The following is a 12,605-nucleotide window of genomic DNA, read 5'->3' as shown; positions in this document are numbered from 1 at the left end:
AAGGTCCCTTCCCACCAAAACCAGTCTATGGTTCTATGATTCATGGCAGGGCACTAGTGGAGCCTTGTGCCCTGAGCACTTACCCTGAACTGGCCACCGTTGCCATCGTCGAGCTCCAGGATGTAGCCTTCCACCTGCACCGTGGACAGGGGGGGCTGCTTCCAGGACAAGGTGGCACTGTTGTTGTGGGTGCAACACTCCTCCAGCTGCAGGATCGGTGGGGCTGGCACTGGGGAGGAAACTAAACACAAATTAGTGTAACCCTGACTGCCAGCACCACAGAGGAGGAGCCTGGGGAGAGCCACAGCACCCATGTTTAGGCTGGAGCAGGCAGGAACATAAGGAATGCCATCATCTGAACATCATGAAAAGCATGAAGAAGAGTGTGGCCAGCAGGCTGAGGTTCTCCTCCTCCTCTCCTCTGGCGTGGTGTGGCCACTTCTGTAGTATTGTGGCCAGTTCTGGGCTCCCCAGGTCAAGAGAGACAAGGAACTGCTGGAGAGAGTCCTGCAGAGGTTGTGAAGATGCTGAGGGGGCTGGAGCATCTCTGTGCCAGGACAGGCTGAGAGCCCTGGGGCTGTTCAGCTGGAGAAGAGAAGCCTCAGAGGGGATCTGATCAATGCTGAGCAAGAGCTAAAGGGCCCCTGGGGGGCAAGAGGCTGGGGCCAGACTCTGATTTTCAGTGGTGCCCAGAGACAGGACAAGGGGCAATGGGCACAAACTGGAACCCAGGAGGTTCCATCTCAACAGGAGGAGAAAATTCTTTGGTGTGAGGGTGCCCAAGCCTGGAGCAGCTGCCCAGAGAGGCTGGGGAGTCTCCTGCTCTGGAGAGATCCCAAACCCACCTGGACACCATCCTGGGCACCCTGCTGTGGGTGAGCTGCTGGAGCAGGGGGGTTAGATGAGGTGATCCCCAGAGGTCCCCCACAACCCCCATCGTGCTGGGACTGTGAAAATTTCTCACAGGTTGCTCTCTGCTTCCTGCACAGCAATGTACATGGTACAGGAGAGTGAGCACAGAGGGAATGGAGAACAAGGAAGAAATTAAATCTGAAATGAAGGCCTAAAACAACAGGGAGGAGAGGGGAAGGAGGGAAGACCCCAAGCTGAGTGGTGTGGCTCCTTGTGCCTTTGTGTTTGGAGGCTCACCAAGGCTGCCCAGAGTTCCATGGCAAGGAGGCAGATGGCTGCTCCAGGGGTGCAAAATACCCAGGAACGTGTGTAACGTGTTTGTTTAACACCTTTGTCTGTGGCACAGGCAGTGGAATCTAGTGCACCATCAGCAAGTTTGCTGTGAGAGTTGTTTTTTTTCAGTCTGGAGAAGAGAAGGCTCTGGAGAGACCTTATTGAAGCCTTCTAGTATCTGAAGGGGGCCTACAAGAAAGCTGGGGATGAACTTTTTACAAGGGCTTGTAGTGATAGGGTGAAGGATAACAGTTTTAAACTGAAAGAGGGTGGATTTAGATTAGATATTAGGAAGATATTCTTCATCATGAGGGTGGTGAGACACTGGAACAGTTGCCCAGGGAAGCTGTGGATGCTCCATCACTGGGTGTGTTCAAGAGGAGGTTGGATGGGGCTTTGAGCAGCCTGCTCTAGTGAGAAATGTCCCTGCCCATGGCAGGGGGGGTACCACTCAGTATCTTTAAGGTCCCTTCTGTCCTAAATGATTTTGTGATTCTAGAACTGGGGTTGGGGTTGGGTCTGGGGCTCCCAATCTTGCTGGGAGAAGACCAGAAACCCTCCTGAAGCTCTGAGGGGGAGCAGAGAGGTGCTGTGGAAAGGCACTGGGAAGATTCTCACCTTTCATCTGCACAAAGTCGAGCTGATGGATGGACTGCAGCAGGGGAGCGTTGTCCAGGTTCAGGTCGAAGTCCGTGGTCATCCGGGGGGTGAGTGTCCCCTTCCCCCACTGGTCCTCTGTCAGGTGCACTCTCCTGATGAGAGCATCCGAGATCTGGTGGCGAGGAGGAGCCTCAGGAGCCGGGGGCCAGCAGGGCTGAGCCTCCTCCCTCCCTGCTCTCCTCCCCCCCTGCTCTCCTCCCTCTCCTGCCCCGACTGCCAAAGGCTGGGACATCAGACCTGGCTTGGCTGCAGGCTCAGACTGGCCTCAGAGGGACCCCAGGAGCTTTGGGGACTATTTCAAAGGCAGGCTCTAGTAGCAAAGGGACCAGCCCAGGGATGAACGGTGGGATGCAGTTCTCAGGTGCTCTGTGCCTGTCTCTTGCTGGGGAGCCATGGGCAGCACGTTGTGGTCACTGCTCCAGAGATAACCCCCGTGGCTGCTGCAACCCTCTGGTCAGAGTTGGGGACATCCCATCCCTGGCCTGGTTCTGCTTCTGTCCTGCTGTGACGAGAGGCTGGCCCTTGGTTTTACAGCTGGAAAAGCTGGGGGCATCCCCTTTGGTGTAAGACCCCCGTGTTACCCCGGGGCCCTGGGCTGTGCAATGCCTCTGCCCCTCTCCTCACAGCCCAGAGGTGACCCAGGCAGCCCCCACCAACCTGCAGGAAGCCACTGGGGTCGTTCTCCTTGATGACCTCCAGGCAATACTCCATCAGGCCCGTGGTCTGGCGCAGCTTGACCGTGCAGTGGGAAATCTGGTCCCGCACCACCTGCAAGGGGACAAGGGGAGCAGGGTGGCTCAGAGAGAGCTGGAGGTGGCTACTGTGCTGCGTGGGCCCGGGGCCGGGCCCGGGGCAATGCCAAGAGAGACAGAGACTCGAGGGAAGAGAAAAGGGCCAAACTGGCCAAGACTCAAAACACCCGAATTCCAGATCTTTGAAAACGTGGGGAACAACAACGAGCCTTGTTTAGCTCAAAGTAATTAACCCACAGAATTATCCAAAGCAGTAGGGCAGCTCCATGCTCTGGTTTTAATTAAGACAGCTTCCAAGTGCCAGATTATGAACTCCATGCAATGCCAACACCTACCTCCATAGACCCTGAGCTGCTCTGCAGCCTCCCTGGGGCTGCCCCATCCATCCTTGGGGCTGTCCCATCCATCCATGGGGCTGCCCCATCCATCCATGGGGTGCCCCATCCTTCCCTGGGGCTGCCCCATCCATCCCTGGGGTTGTGGGCTTGGCTCCAGGGCAGCAGCCCCCCAACTGCCCCAGAGCAAGCCTGGAATTTTGGTCTTTCCAAGAGGAATAAGCCCACCACCTTCCCCAGCTTCAGCCCTGACTGAGGATCTGCTTGAGATGTTCATCTGCCCATCAGCTGAGCTGGACCTCGCTGCAGAATGATCTCAGTGGGAGCCCGGGGATGAGCTCAGAAGGAGGGGAGTGCCAGGGAGAGGAGATAAATCCTCCTTGTCTTGCAGCAGGGCTCCTACAGCACGCTGAGCTCTGCCCAGGGCTGCCCAGGCTGCATGCCAAGGCACCCACATCTTCCTGCAGCCTGGATGGTTCCCCCAGGGGAATGGGTTCAGCATCACGAGTCTGTGGCTTGGCTGGTGCCTGTGGACTCTGCTGGCCTTGCCTGAAACACAGTGGGGAGAACAGGCTCCAGGCTCCAACACTGCAGGGCTCTCTCTGAAGGTTGGCTGGTCCCTCACACTGAATCATAGGATGGTTTTGGTTGGAAGAGACCTTGAAGATCATCCAGTCCAACCATTCCCCCAGCACTGCCAGGTCCTCACTGCCCCGTGTCCCTCACACCACATCTCCACAGCTTGGAAACCCCTCCAGGGGTGGGGACTCCACCACTGCCCTGGGCAGCCTGGACAACATTTTTAGGGAATAAATTATTCCTCAGGTTCAAGCTAAACCTCCCCTGGTACAACTTGAGGCTGTTTCCTCTTATACTGTGGCTTTTTTTTTGGGAGAAGAGACCAAACCCCACCTGGCTCCAACCAGGGAGATGTGAACCTGTAGAACCTGGAGCTCAGGCAGAATCCCTGCAGAAGGAGGCAGTGCTGGTCTATGCCTGGTGTCAGCAGGATTTCTCCCACAGGAGATTGTTAGAGTGGCTCAGGAAAAGAGATTTTCTGCTCTAGAGGAACGTGCTCATGGCAGATAATGTTGAATTATTTTTTTCTGGAAGTTCTTTCAAGCTGTGTGAGGTTCTCCACTAGACCTGAACAAAGCTATGCAGCTCTAGAGACCACAGCTAGTCAGGATGAGCTTTGTACAGGTGAACTTCTCGTCAACATCTGCAGCTGCAGTGATGGGAAAAGCTGCAACAAGCAGTGATGAACGTTTCTGAAAGCACAGTGGTGTCCTCAGCACCACAGCTGGGGAGTCCCAGCACCACGCCAGCACTCAGATGACCACCCTGGGCTGAGGAGCATTGCCTCCTGTGAGCATCCCCACGGTCAGAGGTGAAATGGAGCCTCCTGAGGTGGATGAACCTGGGCTTCAAGGGGGGCAAGGACTCCTGCAAGGCAATCACTCACTTCATGTGTTGTTTAATTATACTTTAATCACCTCTACATCATCACCTAACGGGAAGAAAAGGGGGGCTGCAGCCACCACACCACATGCACAGGGTGGACAAGGCAGCAGGGGGAGCTCCCCTATGGCTCCTCTGGACCAAGAGGTGCCTGCAGAGGCTTGCAGAGATGCTGGATTGCCCTGGGATGGGGCCAGTGAGCAGCACGATTGGCACACACCGGGATCTGGCCTCAAATGTTGTCATGAGAGGGAAGAGTTCACTCAGTGCCAGCTTCTGACACTTGAGTGCACTGGCATGGCTCTGCTGTGATGGAGAAGAGGCAGCAGCTAGTCCTGGAGATCTGGACACCTACACTGACCTTTCCTGAAGGCGTGGGCAAGCCCCTGAACTCCCTCTCTCTGTGAGGATGGTCAGTTCTTTGAGGAGGGATCCAGAAGGTGCAGTGGGGGTTCAAAGCCTTGCAGCAGCCTGCAGCCCCTGCCTTGTGATGCAGAGCAACCCCTTGCACTGCATGGAGCCATTCTGCCCAGGGGGAGGGTCCTGGGGGGTTGTACCGGGCACTGGGGAGGCCACACTTCGAGTCCTGGGTTCAGTTTTGGGCCCCTCACTCCCAGAAGGACCTTGAGGGGCTGGAGCGTGGCCAGAGAAGGGCAACGAAGCTGGGGAAGGGTCTAGAGGCCAAGTGTGGGGAGGAGCAGCTGAGGGAGCTGGGGGTGCTGAGCCTGGAGCAAAGGAGGCTCAGGGGAGACCTTCTGGCTCTGCACAGCTCCTGACAGGAGCCTGGAGCCAGGGGGGGGTCGGGCTCTGCTCCCAAGGAACAAGTGATAGGACAAGAGGAAAGGGTCTCAAGTTGCCCCAGGGGAGGTTTAGGTTGGCCATCTGCTGTCACCAGCCAGACATGATGCTCCAAGAAACAGCATGTGCTTGGTCAGGACAGACCTGGTGTCCCAAGACAGGTGTGGACAGGCTGCTGGCTCACCCAGCACCTCCTTGGCCAAGAGATGGGTCACCAGTGAGGCAAGGGGACCTGCCACCACTGCTCCAGTGCCACTGGTGGCACTGGGGCCTCCTGGCACTGTCTGGGAGGAGGGAGCTGGGGCATGGAGAACATAGAATTGATTTGGTTACAAGAGACTTTAAAGATCACCAGGTTCAACCATTCCCCCAGCACTGCCAGGTCCCCACTGCCCCGTGTCCCTCAGCACCACATCTCCACGGCTTGGAAACCCCTCCAGGGGTGGGGACTCCACCACTGCCCTGGGCAGCCTGGCACAGCCCTGGGCAACCCTCCAGGGGAAGAAATTGTTCCTCAGGGACAACCTCAACCTCCCCTGGGGCAACTGGAGGCCATTGCCTCTTGTCCTGCCCCTTATTCCTTGGGAGCAGAGCCCGACCCCCACCTGGCTCCAGGCTCCTGGCAGGGTGAGGTCAGGCCAGCGCCAGGCAGCACCAGGCTGATTAATTAATGAGCTTCCTGGCAGATTATCCCTGCTAATAAAGGTTTGGTCTGGAGGGTGAGTGCTTGCTGCAGGCTGCCGCGATGCTTCAGGCATGTGGGGGCCAACTGAGATAAAAGAAATTCCATTTAAACATAAGGAATAGGGTTTTTTCCCCATAAAGATGGTCAAAGACCAGAGCAGAGAAGCTGTGGAGTCTCCAGCATCTTCTGGGAAAGGGCTCGTGGCTCTGCTGGGCAGGGGATTTGGGTAGCTCTGTACATTTTGTTTGTGGGTCTTTTTATCAAATGCCTTTTTTTTTTTTTCCCTCAAGGGGCCAAAGGAGGCAACAGCCAGAACCTGGCTGCTGATTATAGGCCTAAAAAAAGCCCTTCTGCTGCCTGCTCACAGCAGTTCACTACTACCTGAAAATAGGAAATTTATTTCAAGAGCTTTTCTTCCCTCTGAGATGACACAAACTATAATTTACATTCTAATACAGCTCCTAGAAGGCAACAACATCTGCACTCATCTCCACTTAAATGTCTTCCTCAGCTTCCTCCTCCTTTTAGCACTTGTGTAGAGAACTGGTTTGAAGGCACTCAACTTCACGAGCACCTCTTCATCTCAGGAGACTTCTCTTCATCCTGCCCAGGATGGGTCCTGCTGGGGGTGTCACCTGGAGCACACGGAGCCTCTGCACCCTGGGCACACTGTGGTCACCTCCATGGCCGTGGGGATGGAGGTTGGTGTGATGGATTTCTCCAAACCCAGATGGAAAAATCATGGAATCATTAAGACCTCTAAGATCATCAAGTCCAACCATCAACCCAACACTACTATGACCACTAAACCATGTCCCCAAGTGCCACATCTACATGTATTTTGAGCCCCTCTAGGGTTGGGGACTCCACCATCTCCCTGGGCAGCCTGGGCCAAGGCCTCAGCACTCTGGCAAGGAAGAAATTCTTCCTCATATCCAGTCAAAACCTCTGCTGGGGCAACTTCAGCCCATTACCTCTTGTCCTATTGCTGGTTCCTTGGGAGAAGAGACCAACCCCCACCTCACTCCAGCCTCCTTTCAGGGAGCTGTACAGAGCCAGAAGGTCTCCCCTCATTCTACTCCAGGCTCAGCACCCCCAGGTCCCTCAGCTGCTCCTCACAAGCCATGTTCCCCAGACCCTCCCCAGCTTCGTTGCCCTTCTCTGGACCTGCTCCAGCCCCTCAAGGTCTTTCTCATCCTGTGGTGCCCAATCCTGACCCCAGACCCCAAGATGTGGCCTCCCCAGTGCCCAGTCCAGGGGCATGGTCACTTCCCTGCTCCTGCTGGCCACACTAGTGCTGATCCAGGCCAGGCTGCTGGTGGCCTTCTTGGACACCTGGGCACACTCTGGCTGATGTTCAGCCAGCTCACCACCAAATCCTGGATGGAAAAATCCATGGGGCAGATCTGATGGTTTGATTGTGCTGATGCCACAGCCACACATCCTCTGAGCAGAGCACCTGCAGGTGGACGTTTCCATGGTGACTTGCTGCTGGCTGTTGGGAGAGGAGGCTCAGGCTGGAGCTGGGGAGAGCAGAGCTGCAGTGGGAACAAGCCCGGGTGATGCTGGCAGCAGCACCTCCTCTTCTGATCAGCATCACCAGCCAGTGTGGGAAGGTGCAATACAAAGTCTCCAGTGCAGGGAGGATCCCTGGAGAACACAGATGCCACAGAGGACAAACTGGATCCAGCTCTTCAACAGAACGAGTGGAAAGCTTGAGGGCTATCAGAAAGCCAGAGGCATCCCCTGCAGCTCAATCACAGATCTTCAGAGCTCCTCGGTGCCCAGCTCCTGGTGCTGGTGCTTCCCAAGGGGGTCAGACACCAGGGCAGGGGAAAAATCAGAGTGTGGAGGGGTTGGGAAGAGAAAGCAGCAGTCTGGTACCTGCCTCTCTGGGAAATCATGCACCTTGAGATGAGCCTACCTGACCTGGGTGTCCTCTCTGGGAAATCATGCACCTTGAGATGAGCCTACCTGACCTGGGTGTCCTGTTTCCATACAGAGATGGTACAGCACAGGAAAGCAAAGCTGTGCTCCTGTCCTGCTTCTCAGCCTTTCACACCAGTCCTGTTCACCAGGGACCTAATCTAATGGGGGAGTCCCTTAATCTTCCTGGAAAATCCTGACTGTAACCCATGAAGAAGGCTCACAGACCAGCATTTCATCTCTGGACATCCAGAGCTATGGCTGGCAGCTCTTATTGAGTGCTTCCTATGTGATCAGCTCCCCTGGGAAATGTGACAGCCCTTGTTTGCCTGCAAGGACTCTGCAGCCCAAGCACCATGCTGAAATCACAGAGCAAAGACATCCTGTGACATGAAGACCAGAAGAAGACCAGACTGCTCCACCACACTGCTGAGAGCTTAAAGGAGGTGCACCTCAGAGCTCAGTCTGTGTGTGTTGTGGACTGAGGGGAGATTTCTTCTTGGGACAACACTTCAGGGAAGCCTCTACATGCCCTGCTCAAAATGGCCTATGTCACAGGGCATCCTCCCTTGGGGAAGACTACATTGGTCCTTTGAAAACCAGGGCCAGCAATGAGAAGAAGGACAGACAAGGAGGTCTGAGGAAAGAGATGCTCTGGAGTCCTCAGCACAGCAGAGCCAGGGACCTGCTGGAGCGGGGCCAGAGGAGCCCCAGCAATGCCCCGAGGGGGGAACCCCTCTGCTGGGAGCCCAGCAGGAGAGAGTTGGGCTGGGGCAGCCTGAGAGGAGAAGGCTCCAGAGAGACCTCCTGGTGGCCTTTTCAGTACCTAAAGGGGTGTAGAAGAAAGTGGGGACAGACCTTGTAGCAGGGTCTGTTCGGACAGAACAAGGGGTGACTGTTTTAAACTAAAAGAGAGAGATTTAGACTAGAAAGAAGGGAGAAATTTTGGACTCTTGAGGGTGGTGAGCCCCGGGCCCAGGCTGCCCAGAGAGGTGGTCGCTGCCCCACCCCTGGAACCATTCCAGGTGAGGTTGGCCGGGGCTCTGAGCAACCTGCTCTAGCTGCAGATGTCCCTGCTCAGGGCAGGGGGTTGGACCAAATGGCCTTGCAAGGTCCCTTCCCACCCAAACCAGTCTATGACTGTGTAATTTTTCCAGGCTTGGGTTTCTACTCTGAATCCAAGCTCAGGGTGACACTGGGTGACGGCAGGGAAATGTCCCCTCATTTCCTCCCAGAGCTCTCCCTGCTCTAGAGTAATTAGAGCTGGCCCAGAGGCCAGCCTGGATCCGTGCCTGCCTCCACGAAATATGTGTCAAGTCAAAGTAGGTCAGTTGTAAAGCAGGGGAATGGGAACTCGAGCCTGGCGGCGACGGGTGCCCGTGGCACAGTGCCAGCAGCAGGCTCTGTCCCCTGTCCTTCTCCCCTCTCAAGGGGAATGGGAACTCGAGCCTGGCGGCGACGGGTGCCCGTGGCACAGTGCCAGCAGCAGGCTCTGTCCCCTGTCCTTCTCTCTCACTCAGTGCTGTACCTTCACGTGGTGCCCACCCTCCCAGTGAGCTGGAGCAGCAGCCCACAGAGAGACCCTGGCTGCAGCCAGGGTGCTGGGGCTCCAGCCTGGAGCAGCCAGCTGGGATGTGAAAGGGCTCCTGGGTGGCACAGCTGAGTCCTGCTGCTCAGTCTGCTCCTCGCCTCCTCAGCTGAGACACTGTGGGGACAGGGCAGGAGCAAGTGGAGATGTAGGCCAGGCTAGGATGGGCTGGACTGCTCTCCTAAGGGAAGGGGTGATGCTGTCACCTGCTCTGGTTGCAGATGTCCCTGCTCAGTGCAGGGGGGTTGGACTGGATGGCCTGGAAAGGTCATTTCCTCTCTGTCCCTCTCTCAGTAGGCAAACCCCAGGATGGTGGGGTTGGGAGGGACCTCTGGAGATCATCTCATCCAACCCCCTGCTCCAGCAGGTCACCCACAACAGGGTGCCCAGGATGGTGCCCAGGTGGGTTTGGGATCTCTCCGGACCAGGAGCCTCCACAACCTCTCTGGGCAGCTGCTCCAGGCTCGGACACCCTCACAGCCAATATTTTTTTCCTGTTGAGATGGAACCTCCTGGGTTCCAGTTGGTGCCTGTTGCCCCTTGTCCACCACTGAAGAGTCTGACCCCATCCTCTTGCCCCCATTGGCCCTTTAGCTCTTGCTCAGCACTGATAGATGCCCAGATGCCAGCGTGCAGGACTGTAGGTGGCACTGGGGTGGGTCAGGGCTGCAGGACTTCCCCAGGCAAGCACAACCCAGGCAGCGCTGCTGCGTTTGTTATTTCCCCCCTCTGCCCCTGCAAAAATTAAAAGGGAAAACCAACTCACTTCAGGCTAAGAAGGTGACCAGCACTGCACAGGCTGCAGAGCAGAGGGGACCAGCTCCTGGGTTTTAAACACCAGCTGCTGTGGTGCTGCTGAGAGCTGGACACAGGCTCTCCATCCACGTCTGCTACAGCAGACAAAACCTGGGGGCTCTTCTTTTAAGGGCCAGGAGAGAAAAACTGGGGGCTCTGCTTTTGCCTAAGGGCAAAGCCTGGCTGGTAACAAGGGTGGATGGGGTGGGATGCACGTGTTGGGGGGCACAGGCTGAGAGCAAGCAAGGGCTGCATATCCCTTCTTCTGGCCAAAAAGCGAAAGGTCCCCGCGGGTCGTGCTGAGCAGGGGAATCCTTTGTGCTGCCCTGGCTTTGTGAGGGTTTAATTAACCGTGCCCTGAAGGGGAAGAGGAGGGAGGGAGGGGGAGCCCCCCAGGCAGCAGGGTCCTCTCTGTGCCTGGAAGACAGGCCAGGGCTGGGCTGGGCCCGTCTGGGTGCCAGTGTTGGGCAGTGAGGTCCCCCAGAGCTGCCCTTGTCTGTGGGCACACTGGGCACTGGGGGTCTCCTCTCTCAGTTTAGGGAGGTCCAGGAAGTCTATCAGGAGCCTCCTGGGGGGCCCAAAGCAAGGCTAGGGGGCCTGCACACACAGCCAGAGAAGAGACATGGATGTTTCCAGCCAGAACTCTGAAATGCCCTCGGAAGAGGGACTCTGGAAGCACAAAGGGACAAAAGTGGCATCTTGTGACACCAAGTGCCCCAACTGAAGCCAGCAGAAGATACAGGCACTCAGCATCCTACAGGATCATGCTAGTAGCTTGGAAGCAGCATGGGACATGAACAAGGTCATTGGCCAGCCTGTGGATGGTGTACACATGGCTCTGCTGGCCTAATTACTAGTAATTGAATCACAAATCATAGAAACATAGAATGGGTTGGGCTGGAAGGGACCACAAAGCTCATCTAGTTCCAACCCCCTGCCATGGGCAGGGACACCTCCCACTAGAGCAGGTTGCTCAAAGCCCCATCCAACCTGGGCTTGAACACCTTCCGTGATGGAGCATCCACAGCTTCCCTGGGCAACCTGTGCCAGTGTCTCACCACCCTCACAGTGAAGAACTTCATCCTAACGTCTAATCTAAATCTTCTCTCTTCCAGTTTGAACCCACTACCCTTTGTCCTGTCACTACAAGCCCTTGAAAAGAGTCCAACCCCAGCTTTTGTAGGTCCCCTTCAGATACTGGAAAGCTGCAAGAAGGTCTCCCCAGAGCCTTCTCCTCTCCAGGCTGAACAAACTGGCCCAGTGATGGAGTAATTCAGTGGGAGTCACCCCAGAAGAAGCAGCACATTGCTCAGGGCCCATCACCCTGGGAGCACTGGGCATCTGCAGCAAGACCCAATCCATTTTTAGTGGAAAGCAAGAAGAGCAGCTTCCCAGTGACCTCCCCCCTCCTTCACCCCAACAAACAGCACCACAGGCCTCATCCCTGGGTGGTGCCCACCCGAGCTGGGGGAGCAGGGCCTCACCTTCAGCTTGTGCTCGTGCTCCTTGTTGACCCTGGACAGCAGCTGGGCTTTCCTTCTGTTGAGGGCGTCGATGAGGGCGTCACACTGGGCCACCAAGCAGGCCTCAAACTCCACACTGTTCTCCTGTGGGTCAGAGCAGAGTGTCACAGCCCAGGGCACCTCTCCACTGCAGCTGGGGAACCTGATTTCTTTGTTCTGTGCTACCACAGGGGTCGTTTTTATCCCTGCAGCTGCACCAGGGCAGCACCACGTGGAGTGCTCGTGGCAGATGGCAGGTGAGGAACAGGTTTGGTCCATCCTGCCACGTGTCTGGATCTACCCACGGCAGAGATGAAGGGCTGGGGTCTCTGCTGCTCCCTCCACCAGCAGGTTTTGGGAAGGGGGGTAAGATGAAAAGCCAAGGTGGGGAGAGGGGGCAGAGGATTGCAGAGAGCTGGGCAGGAGCTCCAGCAGACACAGTACCTGGATCTGCTGCACCATGTTGCGAAGCTGCACCAGGAATTCTTTTGCTTCCTTGGCTCTGTCTGACAACCCATTCAGGGCCTGGGAAAGCTGGCTCTGCAAGGAGAAGAAAGAGTGAGGTCGTTGCCAGGTCCTGGTGCTGGAGGAGCTGATGTGTGTGTGATTTGGGCTGGGGATGGACTGCAGCCTGGCATTGTCCTCCCAGTCTTCACCACCGAGGTGTCCTTCTGTCCCTGCTGCCCTGAGTGTAAAGAGAGGAAAAGGAGTTAGCCAGCATCATGGATGCCCTGGGTTTGGGAAGCAGATATTCAGTGTCCACCTCCCCCACAGGCTTCCGTGGGGGACCAGGGACACGCTACATCCATCCTGGGTCTCAGTGTGAGCCAGTTGCTACTTCCCCTCGATCTATGCTCTCCAAGGAGCCAGACACCAAAAATCCTGTAGGATCTGACCTGTGTCTGTGCAGGGTGATCA

General features: G+C 56.3%; 1 protein-coding gene across 1 annotated transcript; it reads right to left on the bottom strand.

Annotated features, from left to right (window-relative positions):
• Positions 1 to 83: 83 nt before the first annotated feature.
• Positions 84 to 12,227, bottom strand: LOC103781351 (E3 ubiquitin-protein ligase TRIM9; the record flags this gene model as incomplete). Its single annotated transcript, XM_008949065.1, has 5 exons — positions 84 to 241; positions 1,804 to 1,957; positions 2,503 to 2,613; positions 11,670 to 11,792; positions 12,132 to 12,227. Coding segments are annotated over 5 exons (642 nt in total), but the record flags the coding sequence as incomplete, so codon positions are not given.
• Positions 12,228 to 12,605: the final 378 nt, after the last annotated feature.

The sequence above is a fragment of the Merops nubicus genome, unplaced genomic scaffold, assembly GCF_000691845.1.
Source record: "Merops nubicus isolate BGI_N331 unplaced genomic scaffold, ASM69184v1 scaffold14961, whole genome shotgun sequence".
Lineage (NCBI taxonomy): Eukaryota > Metazoa > Chordata > Aves > Coraciiformes > Meropidae > Merops > Merops nubicus.
The sequence above is the reverse complement of the archived record's forward strand: the minus strand, read 5'-3'. Positions and strand labels throughout refer to the sequence as shown.